This window comes from Ambystoma mexicanum, chromosome 1p (genome assembly GCF_040938575.1).
Source record: "Ambystoma mexicanum isolate Mex_15411 chromosome 1p, UKY_AmexF1_1, whole genome shotgun sequence".
NCBI lineage: Eukaryota > Metazoa > Chordata > Amphibia > Caudata > Ambystomatidae > Ambystoma > Ambystoma mexicanum.
This window is the reverse complement of record NC_090921.1, coordinates 121,712,444-121,736,863: the sequence shown is the minus strand read 5'-3', so window position 1 is coordinate 121,736,863 and position 24,420 is coordinate 121,712,444. Positions and strand designations below refer to the sequence as shown.

At 45.7% G+C, this 24,420-nt stretch overlaps 1 protein-coding gene across 1 annotated transcript in view; it reads left to right on the top strand.

Moving 5' to 3' along the window:
• Positions 1–24,420, top strand: part of LOC138566986 (asialoglycoprotein receptor 1-like) — a 475,397-nt gene that overhangs the window by 313,435 nt on the left and 137,542 nt on the right. The window contains exons 7-8 of the mRNA XM_069644787.1: positions 10,203–10,274; positions 20,320–20,400. Of these exons, the coding sequence (XP_069500888.1) occupies positions 10,203–10,274; positions 20,320–20,400 (153 nt within the window). The remainder of the gene's footprint in view (positions 1–10,202; positions 10,275–20,319; positions 20,401–24,420) is intronic.

Below are 24,420 nucleotides of genomic sequence, written 5' to 3'. Positions count from 1 at the left end.
TCACAAGATTGACCAGCAACAAGGTGTCATTTGTTTGGGACTCAGAGGCCTCTTTGGCTTTTGAAGCCTTGAAGACCGCATTCAGCACGGCTCCCATACTACGTCACCCACGCAACGAGTTGCCCTATATCGTCGAGGCTGACGCTTCTGATTATGCCGTTGGGGCCGTCCTCTTGCAAAAGGACCCTGAGTCATCCGTTGAACATCCAGTAGCCTACTTTTCCCACAAGCTTTCTTCTAGCGAAAAGAACTATGCGGTAATTGAAAGAGAGTTGTTGGCCATAAAGACGGCATTGAGGAATGGAGACATCATCTACTTGGGAGACGCTTTTTCTGTAGAGGTTTGCACAGACCATCGTAACCTACAGTACCTGGGGTCCTTACTGTGCCGAACTGCTCGGTAGGCTAGATGGGCCTTCTTCTTTTCTCACTATGACTTTCACATAACATACATCCGCAGCACATCCAATTTAAAAGCTGACGCTTTGTCCCGCTCTTTGAATAAAGAAGAGGAAGAGACGAAGACTGAAGAGCCGTTGATCTCACCCAAGAATTTTGTCTACATTGACTCCACATCTCTGGACCATACTGAAAGGAACCTCGTTAGATCCAGAACGCTCAAACCTTCTCAAGCGTGCATTTGTCAGCGAACGCAATGGTTTACTCTTCTTCCAAAACAAGCTGTATATTCCCAAGGGAGCACTACGTACTAATATCCTCCATGGATTTCATGACTCCATGATCAGTGGTCATCGGGGTGTCAAAGCCACTCAGGAACTGGTATCCAGACAGTTCTGGTGGCCTGGTTGGGCAAGAGACATAACATCATACGTAGAGAGCTGTCCTGTCTGCGCCCAGACCAATGCCCCCAGGAGAAGGCCCTTGGGGTTGCTGCGAACTACTGAAATGCCTCCTTATCCATGGCACACCATTGCCACTGATTTCATCGTCGATGTACCACCTTCGGAAGGACATACTTGTACAATGGTCGTAGTAGATTGTTTTACGAAGACAGCTCACTTCATTCCTTTCCACAAGATTCCCACTGCAACCCAGATGGCTTCAGCCTTTCTGCACGATGTATACCGGCTTCATGGACCACCAGAAAAGATCATTTCTGATCGGGGATCCCAGTTGCTTTCTTCCTTTTGGAGTCAATTATGTAATCATTTAGGCATTCACAGAGCTTTAAGTTCAGGCTATCATACGCACACCAATGGCCAGACTGAAAGGACAAATCATACCTTAGAGGACTATCTGAGAAGTTACGCAAGCGCTACTCAATCCACCTGGATTAGACATCTGGATCCAGCAGAAGCTTCTTACAACAAGACCGTCCATGCCTCCATCGGTCTTAGCCCGTTTTTTTGTTCGACAGCTCCACATCCCAAGATGATGCCTTTTCGTCCTGTGTTAACCAGCGCAGTTTCGTCTGCCGATCAGTTGGTTACCACCATCTAGAAGCAACAAGAGTTGGCACGTGAAATCCTGGCGGCGACACGGGAGCGCATGAAGATGCAGGCAGACAAGGCTCGGACCCCTGAACCTGATTTCCAGGTGGGAGACCAGGTTTGGTTATCCTCCAGAAACTTACCTGTACAAAATCTTCGTGTCAAACTGGCTCCTCGCTATTTTGGTCCCTTTAGGATCCTGAAACATTTGTCTGCAGTGGCTTACCGTCTACAGCTCCCTCCTACCTGGCGAATTCACCCGGTCTTTCATGTTTCCCTCCTGAAGCCTTTTGTGGTTGACAGATTTGGACGTTCTTGCCCCCGTCCAGCTTCTGTTCAGGTGCATGGGGTTCCGGAGTTTGAGGTACAGGAGATATGTGACTCTCGTGTATCTCGAGGTGTCCTTCAATTCTTGGTTGATTGGAAGGGGTCCCGGCTTGTGACCGGACGTGGGAGCCCTCCTGTAATGTTCATACTCCCCGCGTAGTGCGAGAGTTCTTTCTACAATTCCCTTGGAAACCTGGGGCCCGGGTCTTTCTGGGAGGGGTCATAGTTTCACACCACTTACCCAGAGACTGGGGTTGTCTATCCACACCCGGCCTGTCTTCGCTTGGCGCGTTTATCTGTGCTTCCGCGCTTGGGGTTCTGCTCACCGGGTTGCTTCCGGGTTTCACGGCTCTTTTCCCCAGCGCGTGCGTGGGGGACCGTGTTCCTCGCTCCGCGCATGCGCGGTGCATTGGACACTCGGAGCCAGTGAAGCTTGCGCTTCAAGCCTCATTCTCAGGATGCCAGCGCCTGGGAACGGTCCGGCTTGCGTGTCAATCCTCCCAGGTGCTGATAGTCCTATAAAAGGAGGCAGCAGTCTGACTCAAATCGTGCCGTCCTGATTTACGCTCCTGTGCCTGCTTCTGCCTTGCTTCCCTGGGGACCTGCTCTTGGGCTGGTCCTGCTCCTGGGTAGCTGCCCCTACTTCCTTGCTCTCCTCCCTGTGTAGGGTTTCTTCTCCCCTGCTGCTTGGGTTGGTTCTCCTGGTTCACTACCTTCCCACTCTGCTTCCTTGTACCTGAGTATTATTCCCTTCCCAGTGCCTCTTCCGGTCAGCCTGTCTCTTAGTGCCTCTCTCCTTGCCTGTCTGCCTGGTTACCAAGGAGTCTCCGGACCTGCAATTCCACACACCGGCATCCACCAAGATCTGCGCTGGGATATCCATTCAGAGACACCTCCTTCAACTTCTGGAACTGTGATTGCTACCCCTGCCAGTGCTTGCACTGTCCTGACGTCACGCAAATCAGGGGCTAGCATCTCGTGACGTTGGGAGCAGGTTCAGCTCCAACCCGGTTCCCATCCCGGGTTGAGGCTGGGCCCGTTTCCTGTGTTACAAAATCATCTGAGTATCAACAGACAGTCTGGCAGCCAATCCAAGACCTTCAACCAAGCAAAGAGGTACGCAGCATCCCAGAGACACGTACCTTAACAGCTCCGAGGCCTGGATGAAGTTGAGATAACGGGGCAAGTATATTACGGAAAATCTGGTGGATTGGGGTTTACACCCTTTAAATGGGTGTATTGAAGGTGATAATCCGCCACACTACACTAGTCAGATGGGAAATAAATTCTCAACTCTGGATTATATATTTGTGACTAGTGATATGAGAGCTAAATGCAAAAGCCTGAATATACATAAGATCCGAGCTAGTGACCACCGTCTGTTAAAGGTTTTTAGGATTATATTTATGTATGAGTGGTGAGCTGTGAATGGTTTTGATAAACCAAATCCCAAATAAATAAATAAATAAATAAATAAATAAATGGGGGAGACCATATTTTTTTTTTGGATGCACTTGCTGAGGAAAATAAAACCATTCCCCCCCCCACCAGATACGTTCAAAATTAATTGTGCGTGATGGGCATTGTTATTTGTTTGTATTTTTCATTTCCGATTATATGAATTCTAGAATGTGGCCTGATTACAAGTTTGGCGGTAAATTGGCAGCAATTGTGCTTGAAAAGCGTACTCCCTATTGTCCTGGCAGATCTCTCTGATCTGCCTCTCGTTTTCTGCTTAAAGTCCCTACTTACCGTCTGCAGCGATGTGGCAGACATGCATTTTTCTGTGGCAGATCCAAGGTTATGAAATTCTCTTCCTTTTACTTGTGTAAAATTCAAGATTTGAATATTTTTAAATCAAACCTAAAGACTGATCTTTTCTTAGCACACTAATGCCACTGGTGAAGGTTTGCTCGCTATATAAATGTTGATTGTTTGATTGATTGAAATGATAGGGAGATTTGTGTTCTATTGGCCATCCGGGATATCAATCGTTTTGGCGACACCCGTTCTAATCTCTCCATTGAAGCATTCTACCTTGCCAGCTGTTTGTTGTCTTAGGTGGGCATATGAAACTGCTGATCAATCTCTGACATGAAACCGAGGTTTCTGTTCACATGTCCTGTGAAGTGTGGGCAATTGTCTGCCATCATCAATCGGGTGATCCCGATCAAGGGGCATCATCATTCTTACGGCACTTGCTGAAGGTCAGTGAAGTACAATTCATAGCGGGGAAAGCCTCCAGCCTATCTGCCAGAGGTGTCTATGTCAACCAAAATGTAACCATTGCCCTTAGGAGTCCAAGCAAGTGGCCCTACAAACTTCATCTATATTGTACACCAGGGCTCTTATGGAGTTGGTTTTTCCAGCAGCTGCACCCTCTGATAGTGAAACATATTTCATTACTGCCAACATGGTAGATCCCTCTGTTAAAGCCTGTCCAGAACACCACATTAGCTTGTGGAACTACCAGGGGGCTCTTTCCAGGGGCCAGAGGGCTCTTTCCAGGGGCCCCGACTGGTCATGTGCATCCCTCAACATGCTAGGCCTCATATGTGCAGGGGTAAGCCATGTGATACCTCTCCCTGCCTATTTGCTCCATCAGAAGGGCTGCCGAAATCTGCTGCTTTGACTTTGACTGTCCCCGCACTCCTCCAACGTAGAAATGGTGTCCAAACCCAATATACTTTCATGTCTTAGCTTTATGCTTCTGACGGACACTGGCTTGAAATCGCTCATCTGAGCCTCACCTGTGCACTGTCGGTGCCCGGCTTCTCAGAATCACTGCTGTTCTGGACATCTCTGCCTGCCTCACCTCATTCAACCAACACTCTGGCTTATCCTTTTTGGTTCCATCTGACAAGTAATCTACAAACGTATTGCCCTTTTCCTAGCGGTCCGTGGGTGCCCCACGCCTTTGCTTTAACTGCCAAGATGCATTCAAACCCTTTCAACATCCACTCCACATACTTCTGAATATCCCAGTGAAGGCCGCCTTACCATACCTGGTATATTTCAACTCCTGGTTTGGTCGGTAGTCATAGGAGAATTGTGAAATGGGATTTGGGGGGCAGGCTTGGCAATGGTGCAGGGCATTCACCAGGACTGCTTTCAATGTTGTCGCTGCTCTTGATCCCAGCCCAGCTCTTTGGCTCTCAGAAGGCCATACAGTAGAGCGGCAAGCTCTGAAGAGACAGTGGTGAAAGTGAAGCTAATTTACCCTCAACCTTGGCCGAGCCTCACATAAGTAGTAGGCCAACTCGCTGATCTCCCTCAGCTTCTCCTCCCGCACTCCTTTCTCCTCTGCTGAAATGTCCAGGTCCGGGGAGACCTTGCTCTTTCCTGCCTGTATCTTGGCCTTGTTGATCGTGAACCCTCCCTTTTAAATGGACCTAGAAGACCTCAGCCACCACTCCAAATCACCAGCTACCTCAGCTCTTTGCATACGATCCATTTATGAACATACTGCTTCAAATCCTTTCGCGTTCTCAGTGTAACCACCTGTGCCCCTGGTTCTGAATCAAAGCCCGAAATCACTTGGGGCAGAGATGGTGCAGGATCTCAGGCAGGGCTGTTGGATATGCTGATGCGATTGCCAGTGGACCCACCTTACCAGGGGAGTACTGCATTATGGGGCCCATATTTTCTTGGGTATCCAACGTATTCCCTTCCAGCCCCCCCTTACACTACCCATTCAGACTCCTCCATCTATATTCGGTAAAATCATCCTCCAGTTCCTCCAACTCAATTCGCCTCATATCATTCCAAGATTAGTTCCATGCACCGCTTCTGTTCATTAGTGTTGTGTTGCCCTAGTCACACAATCCACCCTTACATAAAGCAGCAATCTTCCTCAAACATACAATATCAATGGAGAAACGCAACTGCAACTAACCACCCATGATCCTGATGACACGCTGGACTCGGGTACTCCGGCCTACATGCATCATTACTACAGGATTTGCATCTTCCAACCCCCCATCCCATTAACATCCCCTTCCTGGCCCTCTTTCATGCTGGGCAAGGTGCAGAAAGCCAATGAAGTCTACACAAGAACACTTTACATTACATATGATGCATCCATGAGATCGGGCCGTAGCGACGTCCTGGTAGTGGTGCCTTTGGGGTATGGTCATTTTGTGGAGAAGTCACTGGCATCCCTGGCAATAGACAGTGTGGAGCGACTGAACATAAATAACATTGTGGAAGACGGGGAGCCTGAGGGGAGACATGTGGGAGCAGGCAACCCTCTGTACTAGAAAGTGGAGTGTGATCACTCCAGGGGGAACATCACAGTAGGCACTCCCAGGATCAAATCACAGTGAGAAAGAGTCCCAGTGATATACCTAGGAGCCAACCGCAATGGGATCCAGTGACAGCGGAACACCCGGGAGTAAAATCGCAGTGGGGCAGAATCGAAGTGGGGCATAATTGCAGTGGGGCAGAATGGCAGTGGGGCAGAATGGCAGTGGGGCAGCTAAGAGTAAAACACAGTGGGTGAAATTACTGATGCACCCTTCCTGCGGTCGATCAAGAAGGAGGCATCCTCTGTGACGTGCCCATGGCTCGGTGCTATGACTATCATGTGTGAGGGCGCTGCCCTAATGACGGTGCATTTACATGCAATTAAGAATGTGTAAAACCTTTTGGAGCTCCCATGTATAAGTGCCAAGGTCGAGGTTTCTTGTCCTTGGCACTTAAGGGGTTAATGAAACAGAAAACGTTAGAAGGCATTGAATGGCGAAATTCCAAAATCACTAAAAAAGGCCTTGGCACTGGGGGGGAAAACCCATGCCATTAAAAGGTTAAGTGGGTAGACCGTGGTCGAGTGACTTGTGGGCCTCGTGTGCGGGTGCTGAGGTATGGCCATGAGCCCACAGGTGATCCACTGTGGGTTTTCAATGGTGATTGACTCTGAATTTGTACTTAGAGCCAACCCCGATTGACATTGTGGGCAGAATTGCGTGTGGGTATGTCAGCATTCTTCCTTTGGTTCAGCGCCTGCACCCGCAGTTGAATCCTAGTGACAGGGCCTTGGTTGAATAGGTTTTGGGTCACAAGGTAATTGTCTACTTTCGGTTAGGTCAGAAAGCAATATTTTAGAGGAAGCGATCACAACATAAGCTGTCTGCCAACTGGACACAAGTGAGGGAAGGTTGGAACAAGGAATTTTGGTTTCAATGCTAATATCTGGTTTCTCGTGAGTTGCCTGCTGTCACTCCATGAGAAGCACCTAGACTGGGCTGTAATACAAATGCTACAAGCAACATAGCTACATGTCTACATGCAGTCTTTTAAAAGTTCACGCATGAAATATAAGCAAGTTGTACAGGCGCATCTTATTAATATGTTCAATGAGAAGAACGCAGCCCCCTTCTCATGGTTACAGCTCTGGTGTTGGCATCGGGCAAAATGAAAAAAGGCAAGGTACCAGCTGCTGCAGCTCATGTACCTCCAATCCCTTGGGCTGGAACGCCATTAAAAGAGCACAAGTGACATTTGTAAACTCTCTCTGGATATAAACACCTCAGTAGAACAAAGACAGTTGGAGAAGGTTTTTGGAATCTTTGGCTGTGCATTCTCACGGTAGAGTAATGTATATGGGGGACCCTTGACATTCATGGGCGGGAAGCAACAGCAATCCTCGTAGCTGTGCTGCCTCCCATTGTTTCGATGAAGTAAATTCCTTTGTGGTAATTTACTTCATTGCAAACACTTTGAATTACTTTGAAAATGTGTACATGTTTTTTAGGGTTAAGGGGTAGAATGGAGGTTTGGCGGCTTTGGGCAGGGTGGTAGGGAAGGGGAAAGGGGATTTTGTGGGGGGGAGGGTTGCACCCCAAATCCTTTCAAAATAAAAATGCAATAATAAATGTCAAAGTGATTGCGACAACGTAAATTACCCCAAAGTAATTTACATTGTTGTAATAACGTAGAACCAGTTGCACAGTCCAGGCAGGTTTTTATGAATGAAATGAAGTGGTACATACTGAGTCTATCAGCTGTTTGTGCCATTGTCCAAAATACCCTGCACCCCAAGAGTAAACCTGAGTAAAAGGTTGGACATTCCAGAAAAACATAACCTTTGTGGGTGTGGTTTAGGCGATGGGTATTACCAGCTTGCGCTTGTAACAATTTAAAATGTTTAACTCCTTACAGATGTTTGGACTGTACAAAATATTTGAGATTTGTGGTTTACAGATATAGATTTCTTGCTTTCATTTGAGATACTGTTTCACAGTAAAAGTCCTACCCTTTATTTCAAATCTAATTCATGTAAAGGTTACTCATAAACGTAACTGTTATGCATTGTGTGGCATACTCTGCAGTTGCTCTCCTGGTAGTACTGTGCGTGCAGCTGGATGTCATCGAAGGCACATGATACACCAAGCAGGGATGGCATTTGCCTGCTTAGCACTGGGCAGCTTCTGCAAAGATGGCAGAGCGGGTATCTTGATTGGACACCAGAGAGCATTCTTCCTTACAGCTGTGAAACCGTGTGCACCTTTGGCACACAGTATTTTTTCTCTCTCACACTTCTCTGGCTTTGGGTATCATTTCACAAGCTTCTTGATGCACTTATGAATTTAGATTTACTCTTCGACATTTTAACTTCTCTATGATCTATGTCATGCTTCCAGCTTTTGGGAGGCCACAGGCCTTTGGAATGTGGGGCCGGGGAGGGAAAGTGATGCTTGCTTCTGAACATCATTTTAGTGCCCATCTGTGGGATCTCTGTTCTTGACCTAAGCATAGCCAGGCATTTAATATTTAATATTGTAAAATGATGCCTCGTTGTTAACCTTTACTTTTCTAGAGGCATAGCCCTCATTTTTGCAACGGTCTAAAAAAGGCAAGTGATGGAAGCTTGAGCGCTTTGAAACACTTGCCTGTATAGAGGCGCAATATAAATAAAAATTACAATTCACCATAACATTACCATGCATATTTGAAAATAAAAGTGACTGCTTAACACAGTGCATGCGTGTGCTGATTAGAAAGAACTGCAATGATAATGGGAAGTGGCACCAATAAGACCAGTGAGGTTCTGGCAGTTTTGCATATTAAAGAGCATTTGGGGAATTTAAGAATGATCAAAGAGCTTTCTATCTGACTTATATGTCTGCGAGAGTTGGATGACTGAATCACTAAATACCTAATGCACGCTGGGCTTGGTACGCATTTCCTTTATTTTTAATAAAGAAAAGTCACCCTAACAATACATTTTTTGTAAATATCAAGAATATAGACAGTTTTGGCCAGCAAATGCTGCAGCTGTCAGAGTGCAATGACTGCTTGCAGCTTCAAATCACGCCGTTGAGGGGCAGCAGGAGAGTAAAAGAACTAAATTAACTTTATGTTTAAAAAAACAAACTTCTATAATATGCTACTCCTGTGGCAATCTGCTGCCCTAGGCCAGGGTCTAGTTGGCCTTGTTATAAATACGTCTGTATTCCATTGGTATGGCCTCAGAGTGCTGTAGGTGAACGCCCTGAGGGGGCCGAAGTATGGGAGATTCATCAGAGGAGTTTAGAATGGGTATTTGCATTTTAGCCAATCAAAAGATAGGTAGTGTTTGCCAAGTCCCTGCTAGCTACCCATGTCGATCTGGATTGTGGATGGGTGCTGAAAGGCGGTACAGAGAGTATGTGACTCCAGGAGACTGATTATGTGTCCAGCTAGACTGAACGGTACAACGTCCATTCATCGCGGGATGAAAGGACGCTGGGTTTTTCTCTGTTGTCATTTCAACGTGAAAACTCCTCGAGTTTTGTATGGGGGTTAAAAATATATATAGGTTGGGGTGTGGGTGTTCGGGAAAAGTTAAATAATTAAAGGGGATGGAGGGATTTGTTTTTAAAAAAGACGATGACTTTTCGTGTTGAAATATCCATGGAGAAAAACCCATCGTTGTGTCATCCCGCGATGAAATGACATGGAACCAAGTGAACGTCTGTCGTGGGACTTAGCTGCATTCTAATGGCAGATGTCTTGTGCGAAGTGGCGTACGAATGCAGGTGATTGCGTGTGGGTGACCGTGCCTACGGCTATCTTCCACTGACATGGAGTATGATACGTACCCGTGTATCCCGGCTTATTTCTGTATCATCTTCATGGGCTGGCAATATTGGGAGAGAGCGTTTATATTGACCCTAGAAGGTTTCATCCCGGTGCAAATGTCTCTATCATGAGGGCTTTTCCTGTTGGTCCTATCGTGTCTCTTCCAGGTGTTATATTAAAGCCAGTCAACAATTTCCAGGCACTGAATTCTCTATTCTTGGTGGTGAAGGCGGAGCTTTCAGGAGAGGCAATCCCTGATGAACATTTGGTGTTCATTTGTACGTCACTATTCACTCACTAATCTCACAGGAAGGGGATTTGTGGTGGGCCTAGTACTAAATTGTGTATTTGTTATTCTTTCAGAGGGCAGTATGCAAGAGAAGTTAAACACCATGGAGGCAGCGCTAAAGAAACTCGAGGCCGACAAATCCATAGGTATGTCCATCTTCTGTGGGGTAAGGCTGGGCAGTTAGAGGTTTATTTATTTGATCATTTATATAGCGTGCAAAACCCAGAGGTATCTAGGCGCTTAATCTCCAGGTCTGATGTCATCACAGTTTGGCCCCGTCCTAGACCTAGACCTAGAAGTGTACCTGTCCAAATAGCTGTGAATCATTTCTGGTGTCACGATGCGAGGCGCAAGTGTAGGAATGCGAGTGGGTGGCAAGAATGGAAAGGGAACAGCAGCACGGGTGAGGGAGAAAATGACCACGATGCGGAATGGCATGTGGCCACCACTGGCTTATAGGAATGAGGTGGAGTGCAAATGATTAACCCTAGTGACTCACACTGTTGGCTATTATCTTCATTCCTCCAGGGTGATGAAATGTCCTGGCAACAGAAAAAGTCTTCAAAGAGCAACCGTGCAAGTGTGCTGTGCCGGGGCCATGTGCCGTCACCCGTGCACCCTGGCAGCTTCCCAAACCTGAGCAGCTTGCTTTCTTTACAGTCCAGGAAATTGCGCAGGCGCAATTTCCTGGACTCTCATGCGGTTGCATGTTATTTGTTCATATATTAGACGGCTTTACCTGTGGCTTACCGTCAGTCCAGTGATCTGCGACAACAATACTGATTATTCTGGGAAAACGAGAATTTGTTGCACCTATTTGTAAGCATCAAGAGTCGCCCAACAGACCAGCTGTAACCCTAAGCCCAGTTCACCTGTTCTTAATTGCTTTCTTTACAGACCTCGGGGATATTAGCAATGGTGCTGCTGGGTGGAACAGTTCTGGGGTTGGGGAGTACACTGTGCTCAGCAGCTACCTCCAGGCGAATGGAATGGGAATGAATTCTGATTGTTGAGAGGGGTGGGGGTTGAGAGCCAAGGCCAGCTGACACATTTCAGGGGGGGGGCGGAATCCGGAACACCCACGCACCTGACAAAAAGGCTTGAGGAGCAGCCAATGCAGCCAACTTACAAATCCCATACATGTGCACGCTGTGACATTGAGAGAGAAAGAGAATCCTGGCCCTGAAGCCTTGGCAGGAGATGAGAGGACTGACATTGCATTCTGGGAAATGGAGTTTATTTCCCTATGAATCACCAAGAGGGTTTTCATGAGCAGAAACACCCTTCTGGCAATACTTTTGATGCACAACCATTCTGACAAATTAATACTGCAACTTGTAAATTACAACCTTTTGGTAAACTTCTTTCGCTTTCGCTTGTCTTTGGACAATCTAAAAAGGACCTCGGCGCCCTGCAGAAGTCTTGCTTCTGCAAACCTCTTGAGGAACTGGGAAAGGACGGAGTGAAGGGAGACTGCTTCCTCATACGCAGTTGAAATTAATGGTAGGGTATGATGTAGAAACAGCTTTGAACGTCTGAAAATATGTACAGTTGCCATGGAGAGAAAGCTGCTCACTGGTCCATTGTGCTCAGATGAGAGCCACCAGAAAAACACATCCTCCAAGTCACCATTTTGACTCCTTAAAATGCCTCCTAAGAGCTTAGTTCTACCAGATCAGAGAAGACTTCTGGAAACTGATTTTTTAAAAAAAGGAGTTTTTGTACTAGGCAGAGAGGGATCAAGATCTTCTAAAGGTAGGTGATCTCTGTTAGGGAGAATTCTCTCTTTAGGCTGAATTTCCTAACCTAGTGAGTCCCCCAGCAGCTTTGCTGGATTTCTGGAGTTTGTTTTTTTCCTCCTGCCAAGAGTGAGAATCTTTTCCTCCCACTCTTGGACATGATTAATGGTATTCCTTTGACTGGTAATGTGTTTTATGGGCTATGGGGTCCTTTACTCCATAGGGTCTCATGTGTTTTTCCTATGTGTGTTACACAGCACCCTCCGTGCAGTAACACAGGGGTGTCATAGTGACCCCCCACCATAGACTCCATACCCTGGGACTGCCTACTGTCTCCCAGGGCATGTAAAGTCACCCTTGGCTTTACTAGTCCCAAATTATTAACAGAAACCAGTACAAACCATCATATTGTGGACGTACTGGTCGGGGCAATTCAATTTCCCCGGGGTCTGTTAGTCGAGGGGGCACGTCTCCATCCCCCCGATCGAGTTTTGGCTGGTGGCAGTGGAAACTACTTTTTATATTCGACCGCAAATATTTTCCTATGGGATTTTCCCATTGTTCAAGGCTACCAACTTTAATTATTTAATTCTCATAGCCTCGAACATACCGCCGGTTTATTTAATTAATATTAATTCTCCGGTTGGTATTTTTTGCCAAGACTCGATTCTAAAATGGCGTTTGTGTTCTCTTCTGTGACTCCACCCCAAGTCGAGCCCTTTGTTCCACTTTATTTGGCGGGCTTCTCCACAGAAGCCTCCAAAAGTGGTGCCACTCTGTCTGGGTACCACAGGGGGTGTGGGAGGGTGTTTAGGCACCCATGACCGAGTTACCTTGGTAACTCAAGTCGCACTCTTGTGTGATTGGCCCAAGTGGTGAGCCGGCCGGCTCACCACTTAGCATGTTTGAGTGACAGCTAGGCTGAGTGAATGGGGGTTTTCTGCATAAAAGCAGGGCTTTGGGGACTGGAACTTCAGAAGTCGCCACAGGACCTGAGAATCCGACGAGGGAGAAGCTGAGCCGACCTACCACGACGACACCATCGGTGGAGCCCTGCAGAACCGACTCACCACTTCCCGACGACAGAGAAGATCTCCCGGCTGGAGAGGCTTCTTCCCCTGACTGGTGGGCACAACCAGTTTTCCTTTCTTTCTTCGCATCCCAGCCCGGTTTGTGGTCGAACTGTCCATGCCAAGCACCCCGGCAGCCGGATACCCACTCACCACTGAACCGCGAATCACCGGACCGCTCCTTGTACCTGAGAAATTCCACGGCTGGTTTCTTCCTTGGCAGTACAACGGACTCCTGTCTTCCTCCACGACGAGATCCTCTCTTCCCCCGGACGAAGCACCGACTTGCACCCGCTGCCAGGAACAACTGCCCCCGCTGGAGCGTTCTCACCACTTTAAGGTACCGTGTCCGCCAGGCCTCCCTTTCTAAAGATTGCTACAAGGTAATAATAACTCCTTAACCTTCTGGACTGGGCTGGCCGCCTTGACCCTCTAACTGGTCCCTTTCTTTGGTCCAACTCCTTTACCGTTACAAGACTTTTGTGCACTGCAACCGTGTGACCTTGGACACATTTCGTTTTGATCCTCTTAAAGCGGATCCGACCTACTGACTCTAAATTCACGGTGTTACTTTGCCTTCCTCTCTTGTTGTGTTCGTGAAAAAGTGTTGGGATCTGTTTCAATTTATTCTCTGCTTTTCTCTCCCTTTTTAAAATGAATTATTAGAGTGCCATCTACGTTAAGCGCTCACCGCTGTCTGGAAATAAGTGGGGCTTTACTTAAGACTTGTCTAATATTCTTTTAAGAGAGTGTATATCTTTTAGTGACCGTGTTTTTGAATTGCTTATTATTAGTGCCTGTGTGTTTTTCTAGATGTGGTTTTAAATAAATAATTATATCTCTTTTACACCAAGTCCTGGTCAGTGTTTACTTGTTCTATTGTGTGCTCTTGACCTATTGTGAATACTCTGAATACTGCCTAACTCTTCTTGAGGGAAGTCTGACTGCTCAGCCACAGCTACCAAGTGAATCTGTGTGGTACAGACTGCTACCAAGTGGGTTTACTGCCAAACACCTGTAGTCCTAAATCTTTTGCAGTGGTCCCAGAGGGAACTGCACAGGTTTCTGCCTAACAATCTCACTAACTAGTAGCCTGGTTCCCCATGTCTGACAGTAAATGCTACCAACGCCATCACCTCTGTGACGAGTTGAGGCACTTTTGGACCAAAGGAAAGCATCTTGTACTGTTTTTGTGGTTTGCTCTCAGGAACTCTGCTTACGGCAAACCATAAAGGGCCTGATTCATGGAAGTGTTTAAAATGGCGCAAACCCATAGGAAAATGTTCCACGAATCAGGCCCACAACCTTTTAGTGCATCTCCCAGGTGAGTATATTAAAGTGTCCATCTCTGAGGTCAACGGGGCAGTGCAAGTCTCCCTGTTCAATGCAGAGAGGATTGCCCCAAGTAAGGAAAGCATGTTATCAAGCACTGAGGACAGGCACAAGTTATCACAGTTCAAGGGTGTTTCTTGACCTTCAATGGGTTTGTTGAACACCTATCTAACCTAACTCTAAGGATAGAAGCAATCTACGACCATCAAATAATAATAACCAACCCCAGTCGAGTCTCAGTCTAAATAAAAGGGCCTTTACTAATAAACCTATTGCCAATCCTTACTTCTAAATACAAAAGGGTGTGGGACAATAATGTATGCAAAAAGGAAAGTGTTCAAGAAATAATATGTCAGGATAGTTGAGCAGGTGGCTTCCCTTGCCCGCGTTTTCAGCACAGGGTAAGGCAGCACATTGAGCTTCACACACTCTGGTTTTTGGCCACGAGGAAACAGTTCAAAAAACAGATCTAAGGCCCTTCTGCCAAAACCTCTTTTCCATTAACCATCTCTTACTGCAGAGGGCCTGTCGTAACAAACAAATATCAAAGTTCCATTCCAATTAGGATTTTCACAAGTACAAGTTCTCACTTATAATGTTCATCAGGGTCTCCCTCCTTCGGGTGTGGACCCCCTTTTTATCACAATGTTCACACTTAGTCTCCCTCATTCGGACTCAGACCATGGATCTCCCACGTTCAGGCTCGGATCCTGAATTTCCCTCGTTCGGGCTTGGATCCTCTTGATATCCCAATGTTTACATTTGGTCTCCCTCCTTCGGACCATCGACTTCCCTCGTTCGGGCTTGCATCCTCTTTTTACCAAAATCAAAGACTTTCAAATTTGCGATGGGTTTTGCTTAAACCGTCGCAGGACCACTTTGATTCACTTCACACAATGTTCTTACAATCTTCCACTTTCGTTTCTCTTGGCGGGAAACCTTACAGAGAGCTTGGATTGAGCACATTCACAGTGCCGGACCACTCTGTCAATGGTATTGCAACTTTCCTTCTCAAGTTCAAACATTCATCAGCATTTTATCTTTACTCTCGTCTTTCATCACACGCATTTTACAACGTTCATTCCAGAGCTCATTATACAATGTTGCTGCTTGCAACCTTGACTTCAACACAGACCAGTCTTCCATCGGTCTCCCCAACTCAGTAGCTGTGTTGATCTCTAATGCTTCTCTGTTTTTGGAGCCATGGACGGTACACCCGCGGTTGCCGCTCTGCCCCACCTTGGTGGTTACGTGGGAGGGCCTTCGGTATCTCCGACACACAGTGCAGGAGTCTTCAGTCTGGTTTCCAGGCCTTATGCTTTCTGATTCCAAGGTTTCTGGAAAGTAATGGTTTCTTTACGAAAACGTCAAGGATATTTCCCTCCTTGCAAACCCTTCTTGTTTTCCTGTCTTTTTACCTTTGTTCAACTGCCGACTCGAAACTGCTGTTCCTTGGTGTGCTTTGCCTCGCTCAAAGTGTGCTCTTGTGCTCTGCCTTTTATCTATGTGGGGAAGTTTAATGGAAGTCAGGTGTGAGTTATTGTTAGTAATTGCCTGACTTCACCTGACCATAGTAGCAGGACATGTCAGGTACACTGCTTAGGTGTGAGTCTGTTTTCCCCCAAGCAGGTTGTCCATGTGAAAGTGTTAGTGAGGGGAAAGGGGGGTGGTAAAGTTCCCACGTATCCTACCTGGTAGGATGGGGTAAAGCTGTTACGGCAGAGGGACACCGCGTATCGCCATCGTGTGTCTCTCTTCCAACCCCCTGAACACCCCTCACCCGGTGATCCTCCTTCACTGGTCCACCCCCAGGGTCTGGATCCAAAGGTGATGGCCGTGCCCTGGCCACCTGAGGGAGATCCCCGGGTACTAGCGGTGAGACACCTTCTGGTTTCCCACACCCAGGATTTCCCATTTGAAAGACTCACTCCTATGGAATTCAGGAATGGTAAAGGAAGACGTGAGATTAGAACGCTGTCTCTCGATGTCTGTTAGAACCTGCTCCATTGCCCCAACCACCATCAGCTTCTGAATGTTGAGAAGTAAAGCCTGATGGAATTGATGGCTGGAGGAGGGGGGTGGCACAAGAAGCATTTGCTAACCACAACTAGCGCTTAGTCTCCAAAAGGAAATAGCGTGATAGAAGGACAGGCTTCTGATTGTCTTTGCAGGATATTGACCCTTGTGCATCATGTCCCATCAGGAGTAAGTGAAGTCTAAATGCTACATTTAAGAATTTGCTTTGAACCCCCTATTGTGCCTCATGAGGCTACGTTGAGTGTTAAGAACCTCACAGTTGGGCGTCTGCTGCATTTTCCGACCATTACTAGATAACACTCTTGTCCTGTGAAGGTGAGATATGCACAGTGGCAGTTCCCATGTTCCGGTTCTTCAGCAGCAGTTCTGGTGCAGCTGGCGATGACTGTCCAATCAAGCAGTACAGGTATGGAGCCACTGAAGAAGCTAGGTTGCAGAAGAAGAAAATGCTGTTGTTGGGGTGCAGCGTGGGTGTATTGTTTGTTGGAGGTGCAGCTCTGCAGGGGAAATTTGCAGACTGATCAGGAGTTGAGGTAGGAGATATGCTCCGGAGGAAGCCAATGTCACTTTGGATTTCTCCAGGATTCTATTTTCCTAGGTCTTTAGCAGGCATAGGTCTCAGACTTTGTCAGTTGTGTAGTCAATGTCTAGGGCTCTAGCTGGTTTGTGTTGAGTTGGTTCAATTTGAGCAATAGCGCAACATGAGAACAGAAGTTCTTGACAACTTGTTTTCACCTTGTCAAGTCAGGTTCAGGGGCCGAGAACACCACAACTGCTCTCTGTATGGTGACGGTTTCTTGACAACTTGTTTACACCTTGTCAAGCCAGGACAGGGGGAAACAACAATACGATTGCTCTCTATATGGTAACAGGTTCTTGACAACGTGTTTATATCTGGTCAAGCCAGGTAGGGGGAGAGAACACCACGACTGCTCTCTGTATGGTAATGGGTTTTGGCAACGTGTTTTCACCATGTCAAGCTAGGTCAGGGGGAAGAGAACCCCACGACAGCTCTCTGTATGATAACGGGTTCTTGACAAATTGTTTACACCTTATCAAGCCAGGACAGGGGGAGACAACACTGCGACGGCTCTCTCTCAGGCAAAGGAAGTTCTTGACAACTTGTTTACACCTTGTCAAGCCAGGACAGGGAGAGGCAAGACTGTGACTGCTCTCTGTATGGTACCATGTTCCTGACAGCTTGTTTCACCTTGTCAAGTCAGGTCCAGAGGCGTAGGCAGGGTAGGGCCTGAGGGGCAAGGCCCACCCAAAATCTGTAAATGCCCACTCAGCAGCGCTGTATGGGAATTTGCAGATATTTTTGTTGGTGCAGTGGGCCCAACTACATTAGCATCAGGCCCCATTTGCTAGACAATCCTGGCTACGCCTCTGGTCAGGTCAGGGGAACAGTACACCACAACTGCTCTCTGTATGGCAAAGGAAGTTCTTGTCAACTTGTTTACACCTTGTCAAGTCAGGTCAGGAGCAGAGAACACCACGACTACTCTCTGTATGGCAACAGAAGGTCTTGACAACTTGTTTACAACTTGTCAAGCCAGGTCAGGGGTAGAGAACACCACAACTCCTCTCTGTATGGACACAGAAGTTTTTTGAAAACATGTTTACACCTTGTCAAGCTAGGTCAGGGGAGGAGAACACTACGAGTGCTCTGTGTATGGCAATGGACGTTCTTAACAACTTGTTTACACCTTGTCAAGTCAGGTCAGGTCAGGGGCAGAGAACACAAGGACTGTTCTCGCTATGGCAACAGACGTTCTTGTACAGCCAGCACTGGGATGGAGCTTTGTCAGCAGGAAGGTCCTTGGAAGGATGTCGAATCATTCAGAAGCAGTCAGATCGTCTTCTGGATTCTTTTTCAGGCTAGCTTCTTCTTCTTGTATGTAACTCAATCCTAAATGCCACCAGCTAGGGAAGCATACCCTTACCTTTTATCAAGATTTGGAGATGGGGAGGGAATAGACAGTCAGCACAAACTGCAATAATTTAGTGGACATTGTGCATTCCTTTGAAAGGTATTGGATGGCATAGATGGATATACATGCCCTCAGCATTACTCTGGTGACGTTATAACTAGCCCCTGATGAAGTTCTGCGGATCACTTTTCCGTATAGAACGAAACATGTTGGCAGACTTTTTATCAATGCTAAACACACCTCATCCTTTAGTTGAGGGTGTTATTTATATTTGAATTGAAAACTCATTTGTTTGTACTGTATTGCACTACTGCATTTTAAGAACTTACAAGCACTTTAGGTATGTTTGAGAATGAATGTGATGCTTAGTGGCCACTTTAGGATACTGTGTATGTTTTTAATGTTGTCAAATTCAGTTTGTGGAATGTATTAGCCCATATCATCCAGTGTAATGCAAAAAGAGTTTTCTATATGAAGAACAACCGATTAATGGTACGAGAATTAAGTATGAATAAAACATTGCAAATCAATACACTATAGTTGTTTTTTGAGTGGGATTTTGTGTTTGATGTGTTGTAGTATACTCCAGGGGAACCCACTCTGAGCTTTTCTGCCCTGGTATCCCTCATAGTGGGTTTTGAGGGAATCCAGGCCACAATCACAAAGTTGCAGCCACTCAAACAATGAAACAATCCACGCCCGCAAAATTCTTCCTGTGCTTTCTCTCAAGAGTTCATTTAATGTAAGCTTTAATTCCAGACACTATTCACAAATGGGTCTTGCAAACTTTACCAATTGCTCTGCGGTACCCATGTCAATACATGACCCCATCTGAATCCCACTCACTAGGAACAAGGGGCCTCATTCTACGTTTGCCGGTATCCAGGTGTAAAATCCAGCCAGTATACCAGCAAAGAGATTTACTGTTACCGCCACTTGGTCAGGGGGAGGTACAAGTGGCAGTAAGGGAGGGAAGTCAACATTCCATGGAGTCCCCTTGCACGCCATGGGGGAGGATTTGCCTCTATTACCAGCACCGGAAATACAGGTGCCAGCAAAACAGGCTGTTTTTGCCTGTAAGGCGATTGACTTACCTTTGCTGGAGGTAAATTAGGCACCCCACTGGCCAACTAACCTGCCGATAAACATTATTACCGGCATGTTATTACCTCACTGGCCAACTTATAATGCAGCCCAGAGTCTGTGTGTTTGATTTGAGACTGAATTTTGCTTGTGGTGCCTGGTAGGCGGACAATCAAGGTAGGTCAGGCTGTACCACAATAAAATTAAAAAAAATGGTTGCCAGCAACAATTTCAACACAGGCGGCCAGAAATGTAAGGAGACTTGCACAGGGAAAAAAGGACACATTGCCTGATTCATGGAATTCTTTGTGACTTTGCACTGCCAACAGACACCCTGATTCACAGAGCGATGCACAGTGTATTTTTGCTGTGCAAAGTCACTTTACGCTGCAAAAGTACTCTTTGCACTGTGAATTAGCCCCATTTAGCACGGTGCAAAGAGTGCTTTTGTAGTTTTGTACTGCAGATATACACTGCACGACTCTGTGAATCAGGGTGTGTGTTGGCAGTGCAAAGTGGCTTTGCACCGCGCTACAAATTCCATGAATCAGGCCCATTGTGTATCTTGATCCTCAGGCTACATTGCGGAATGAGTGTTTGCAGCAATGATGAGGCCTACAATGAGAGCTGCCCGGTAAGAAAGTCCGGCAAAGTAAGCACAATCAGTAAAGGACGCTGTTAAGTCTCATAATTAGGCCCAAGTGAGTTTGGTATTTTTATTGTCTTGCAATGGTGATTAGGATACTGCTGGAGGAATGGAAGGAAGCTTAGACAGGAGATCAAATAGCCTTACCGTACCTACTTATTTGACAATCCATCTTCTATTCCTCTGGCAGACATTATATTCAGTCCATGCTAGAGCCTATACAGGCTTCCTTGCGTTGACGCAAAATAAAATGGCCGCTCAAACAATATGTCCGCTAGAGCCAGACCAGTAACTGTCAAAGCACGACAAGCAATACAAATAGAAACTGTGCACACCTTCTTGTTTTTCAGAGACGGTCCAGCATGGCCTGATGAATCTTCAAAACACTGTAGATCAGATGAAGTGTGATTTGCGGAAGCTTTCAAGTAACGGTAAGAAAGAACAACTCGGTGGTAGCCAAATGAGCCTCATTTGGTGGCAAGGGATCTGTGTTTCTCACCTGCACCTGCTCCTTCAGTTCCTTCATCATTCTTTTGACCTCTCACTCATTTCCATAGGTTTTAGTGTTTTCTTTAAAAATAGGAGTGCAGTGTAAAATTGTTCTTTTGGCAAGGGGTCTGAAAACATCTTCTACTTCTTGGTCAGTCAACGAGGCGTTACCTCAGAACCAGTTTGGTCGCATGGTCCACAGCATATGATGGCTCCCCGCAGCCAAGATAACGAGATAGGGATATGGTGTGCCAAGACACACAAGCTTTTGCAGCCCCATGCAGTAAGAGGATCGGGAACACAAAGGAGATATACAAGGTTACCTGTACCATGGGAAGATGCCAGCGTTATCTACCAAGAGGTTTTGATTATTATTATTATTATTATTATTATTATTGTATTTATTGAGAATGGACCAAGCTTCGAGAAGCAACAGAACGCTTTACCGAGATATACAACAGTACAGATGCATAACAGAGCGCTTTTCAGAGGTAACAACAGAACCGATATACAGTGGGGGTAGGATACAGAGGGGCACAGAGGAGGGGTACAGCTGTACAGGGTGACAGGGCGGACGGCATCTAGCGAGTCAGGTGGCACGGGGGTGACGTGATGGCCTAGGTGTTGAGGAGGACAGACTCCTTGAAGAGGTGGGTCTTTAGTTCTTTTCTGAATTGTAGAAGCGTCGGGGCAGGTCTGATGCTGATGGGTAGGAGGTTCCATAGTCGTGGGCCGTATTCAGAGAAGGCTTGTTTTATGGTCCTTTCCTTTTGGCAGCAGCGGATTTCAATTCTGCACGTGTCCTGGCTTTTTGTGGTACGCCGTCTGGCAGAGATGCTGAGTTTCTCCACAAGATAGCTGGATGACTTGAGGGCTACTGCCTTATAGATGATTCAGCGAGACTTGAATGTTATCTACTCATTGATTTCTAAATTTTAAAGAGGTTGATCATGATGGCTTCAAAGCACGCAGGACAAGTCAGTGGGCGATCAGGTGAAGAAGACATAAGGGGCATTGGTGTGCTGAAAGAGAAATGGGCACATACTGGCTATTCAGAATTCAAGCTGAACCAGGTGAGACTTAGTTATTTTGCAAGTTGAAGTGGGTTTCTTCTTCATGTGTATGTGCAGGTGTAGAATTCCAGATTTCTACAGTGAAACGTTGACAATCAAATTGCAGTTTGTGGATTCTTGGCATGTCATGGACCAATGAGCTTGTGAATTGCAGGTCTGTGGTGGGTTGAAGCTTTGTGAGGTGGGGCTGCCCAGTCAATGTACATTGATCTCTGGTGGAGGCAGTAGGGTTTTGAAGAAGCACCAGGAATGAACCTGAAACTGTGTAGATTCTTCAGAGCTGGAGTAGGGCGTGAGAGGGATGTACTTGTACAATAACATCAAGTTCAGCTGCTGTTGTCTGCATGTATTCAATACAGAGTGGACATATTCGAGCAGAAGAGAATAACGTCCTTGATGAAAGATGCCAATAGGCAGGTGGTGAGATGAGGGTTGATGTTGCACAGTAGAGTGAGCTGGTACTACTTGGTTGGTTTGCTGTTGGGAGGGAAAGCCAGTCCTTAGGGTGCACTACTAGGTTGCAGATTAAATTTACATAGGATGCTGCAGTGCCTAAGTCGGGTGTCCAAGTCAAAGGCCGGGTGATAGGTTGGCAGAAGGGATGGAGGTGACTAGTAAAAAGATCTGCTTCTTATAATCTTTGAGGGTCAGTTTGAATTACGTGCATGGTAAATCGTGCACTGTGGCCCGTGGATCAGTGCGTGGGAAGGTTATAGATCACCTCTATGTACTGGGCTTTTGCAAAGATATGGGGCCTCATTACGAGGTTGGAGGTAGCCATGGAGCTACCGCCATAGGGCTCAATGGGAATGGGGAAGGCTCTAATAACGGTACCGCAAATTGTGGTACCGTTATTAGCTCCAGAGTCCCTTTGCGGGTCCCGTCCTTAACGCCTGGAAAAACCAGGCGTTAAGGGAGGACCCACAAAGGGAACTCGTAGTAGGGCGGTAAGGGATTACCGGCACTGGTGCCCTTAGCGGTGCCGGTAATCCCTTACCGCCCGCCTCGTAATGAGGCCCATAGAGTGATCCTGTAGGGAATGATATTAAATCCCATAAGAAAAATTATCGTATTAGGCGATGTAAGACTTAAGACTGAATTGAAAGGGAGTTTGAAGGTGAAGTTTGATAATAATACATACTGATACTGTGGTCCTGACCAGTTTTATGTTTCATAGCATGCTGCAGAAAATGAAATCTATTTCATGTCCCTGAAAAATAAGGGTCATCAGTACTAAATTCAATGCTGAATATTTATTTGACATGTTTCCAAACTTGCCTCTTCTTCAGGAACCCAATCCACAGAGCTATTTTACCCTCGCATAACCTGTATTCTGTTTATTTTAGAATGATGACCCATAAAACAATATAGTTCCGTAATAATCACAATACAAAGAATGGAACAATAAATGGACAAACTTGTTTTACAGACTATTAAGCTATCCAGAGCTAAGGAATACAAATAGTTATTCAATTTCTCATACAAGAAAACAGATTACAGTTTCTGCTTTGGGAATTTAGAGCGATTGTCCTACAGTTTTGTAATCAATTTTTCTACAACACAGGGCCAAACTATGTTGCATTTTTAGGGTCAAAGATGTCAAAGTGTTTCAGAGTAGTCCACACTTATTGATACCCATTGAACATAACAATTGGAGCAGTACAGACTGCTTGGTCATTTCTGGTGATCATAGCAGAAGATAAATGGCTTTTGAGCATTATTCAGTAGGGTAGTTTTGTAAATAGCATTTATAAAAGTCAAGCTCTAATCATGTGCCAATAAGAGTAGAACAGTATCACAGCTTTTAATGCAAGTGCATTAAGCATTAATACTCATCACATAAAATATCCAGACCAATTATATTTATGGGACATATGTGTCATTCTCTTTGATTCCGATATCTCTCTGGTTGAAGGAGAGTTGAAATAGGGAAGATTGTATTTGCCAAAACAATGACTTAAGGCCTCTGAACAGCCTGGGCAGATTTTTGTTAGAAATCCTGCTGATGGTAATTACCAGTAACACTGGATGCATTGGCAAAAACCTCCCAAATATAGCTTTACCTATGTCCCAAAGGTTACGTTAGTGGTATTGCTGGTACACCATAGGTGGTATTACAAAAATACCACTTAGTGTGCTTACATGTGTTTTTTTATCCATTTGCACCCTCAATTTGATGGTGGAAATACCACTGTTAAATGTTTGGCACTTTTATGAATTATGTGTAAGAGGGTGGCCACCAGATACTTACATGTTAACCCCTTACAATGTCCCCATGACAGGTGCTTTCCCCTGCTTTGAATTGAAGCATCCAGACTTCTTTTCTGCACAGTAAAAAAACAACTTATGTCAAATTCTGGGTACTTTTCGACTGGGTTTATGTTTGCTCTAATCTTTGGGTTGGAGGGAAAAGTTAGCAGATTTTTGGGTTGTATCACTAACAATTTTTATATCAAAGTGGTATTAATGCACAATTGAATTTAGTTTGTGTCTTAAAGTGCTAAAAGTACAATGATATAAATATTTTTTTACACTTTAATTATTTCACATTCTGGGTCTTATGGTTTGCTATTTAAGACATTAAATTAAAGCCAAGTGCTATGCTTTTGTCTTAAAAGGCTTCTAATAGGATTTATATATCATCAGGTTACTTTATTATGTGATTTTTGTATTTTGTAAGTAAACACTATAAAACAGTATTCTTGTAGTCTTTGAAAGCCAAAACTTAAATACTTTTACCAATTACAACTCAGAAAGTATGGGGTCAAGTGTCTAAATTGCAGAGTGGGTTTAAATCCTGGCTACACTGCTTAACCAAAGTGTATGATCCTGGGCAACGCATTTAATCTCGCTGTGATTTGGCTGCAAAAATTGGCGTCCTTAAAAGTG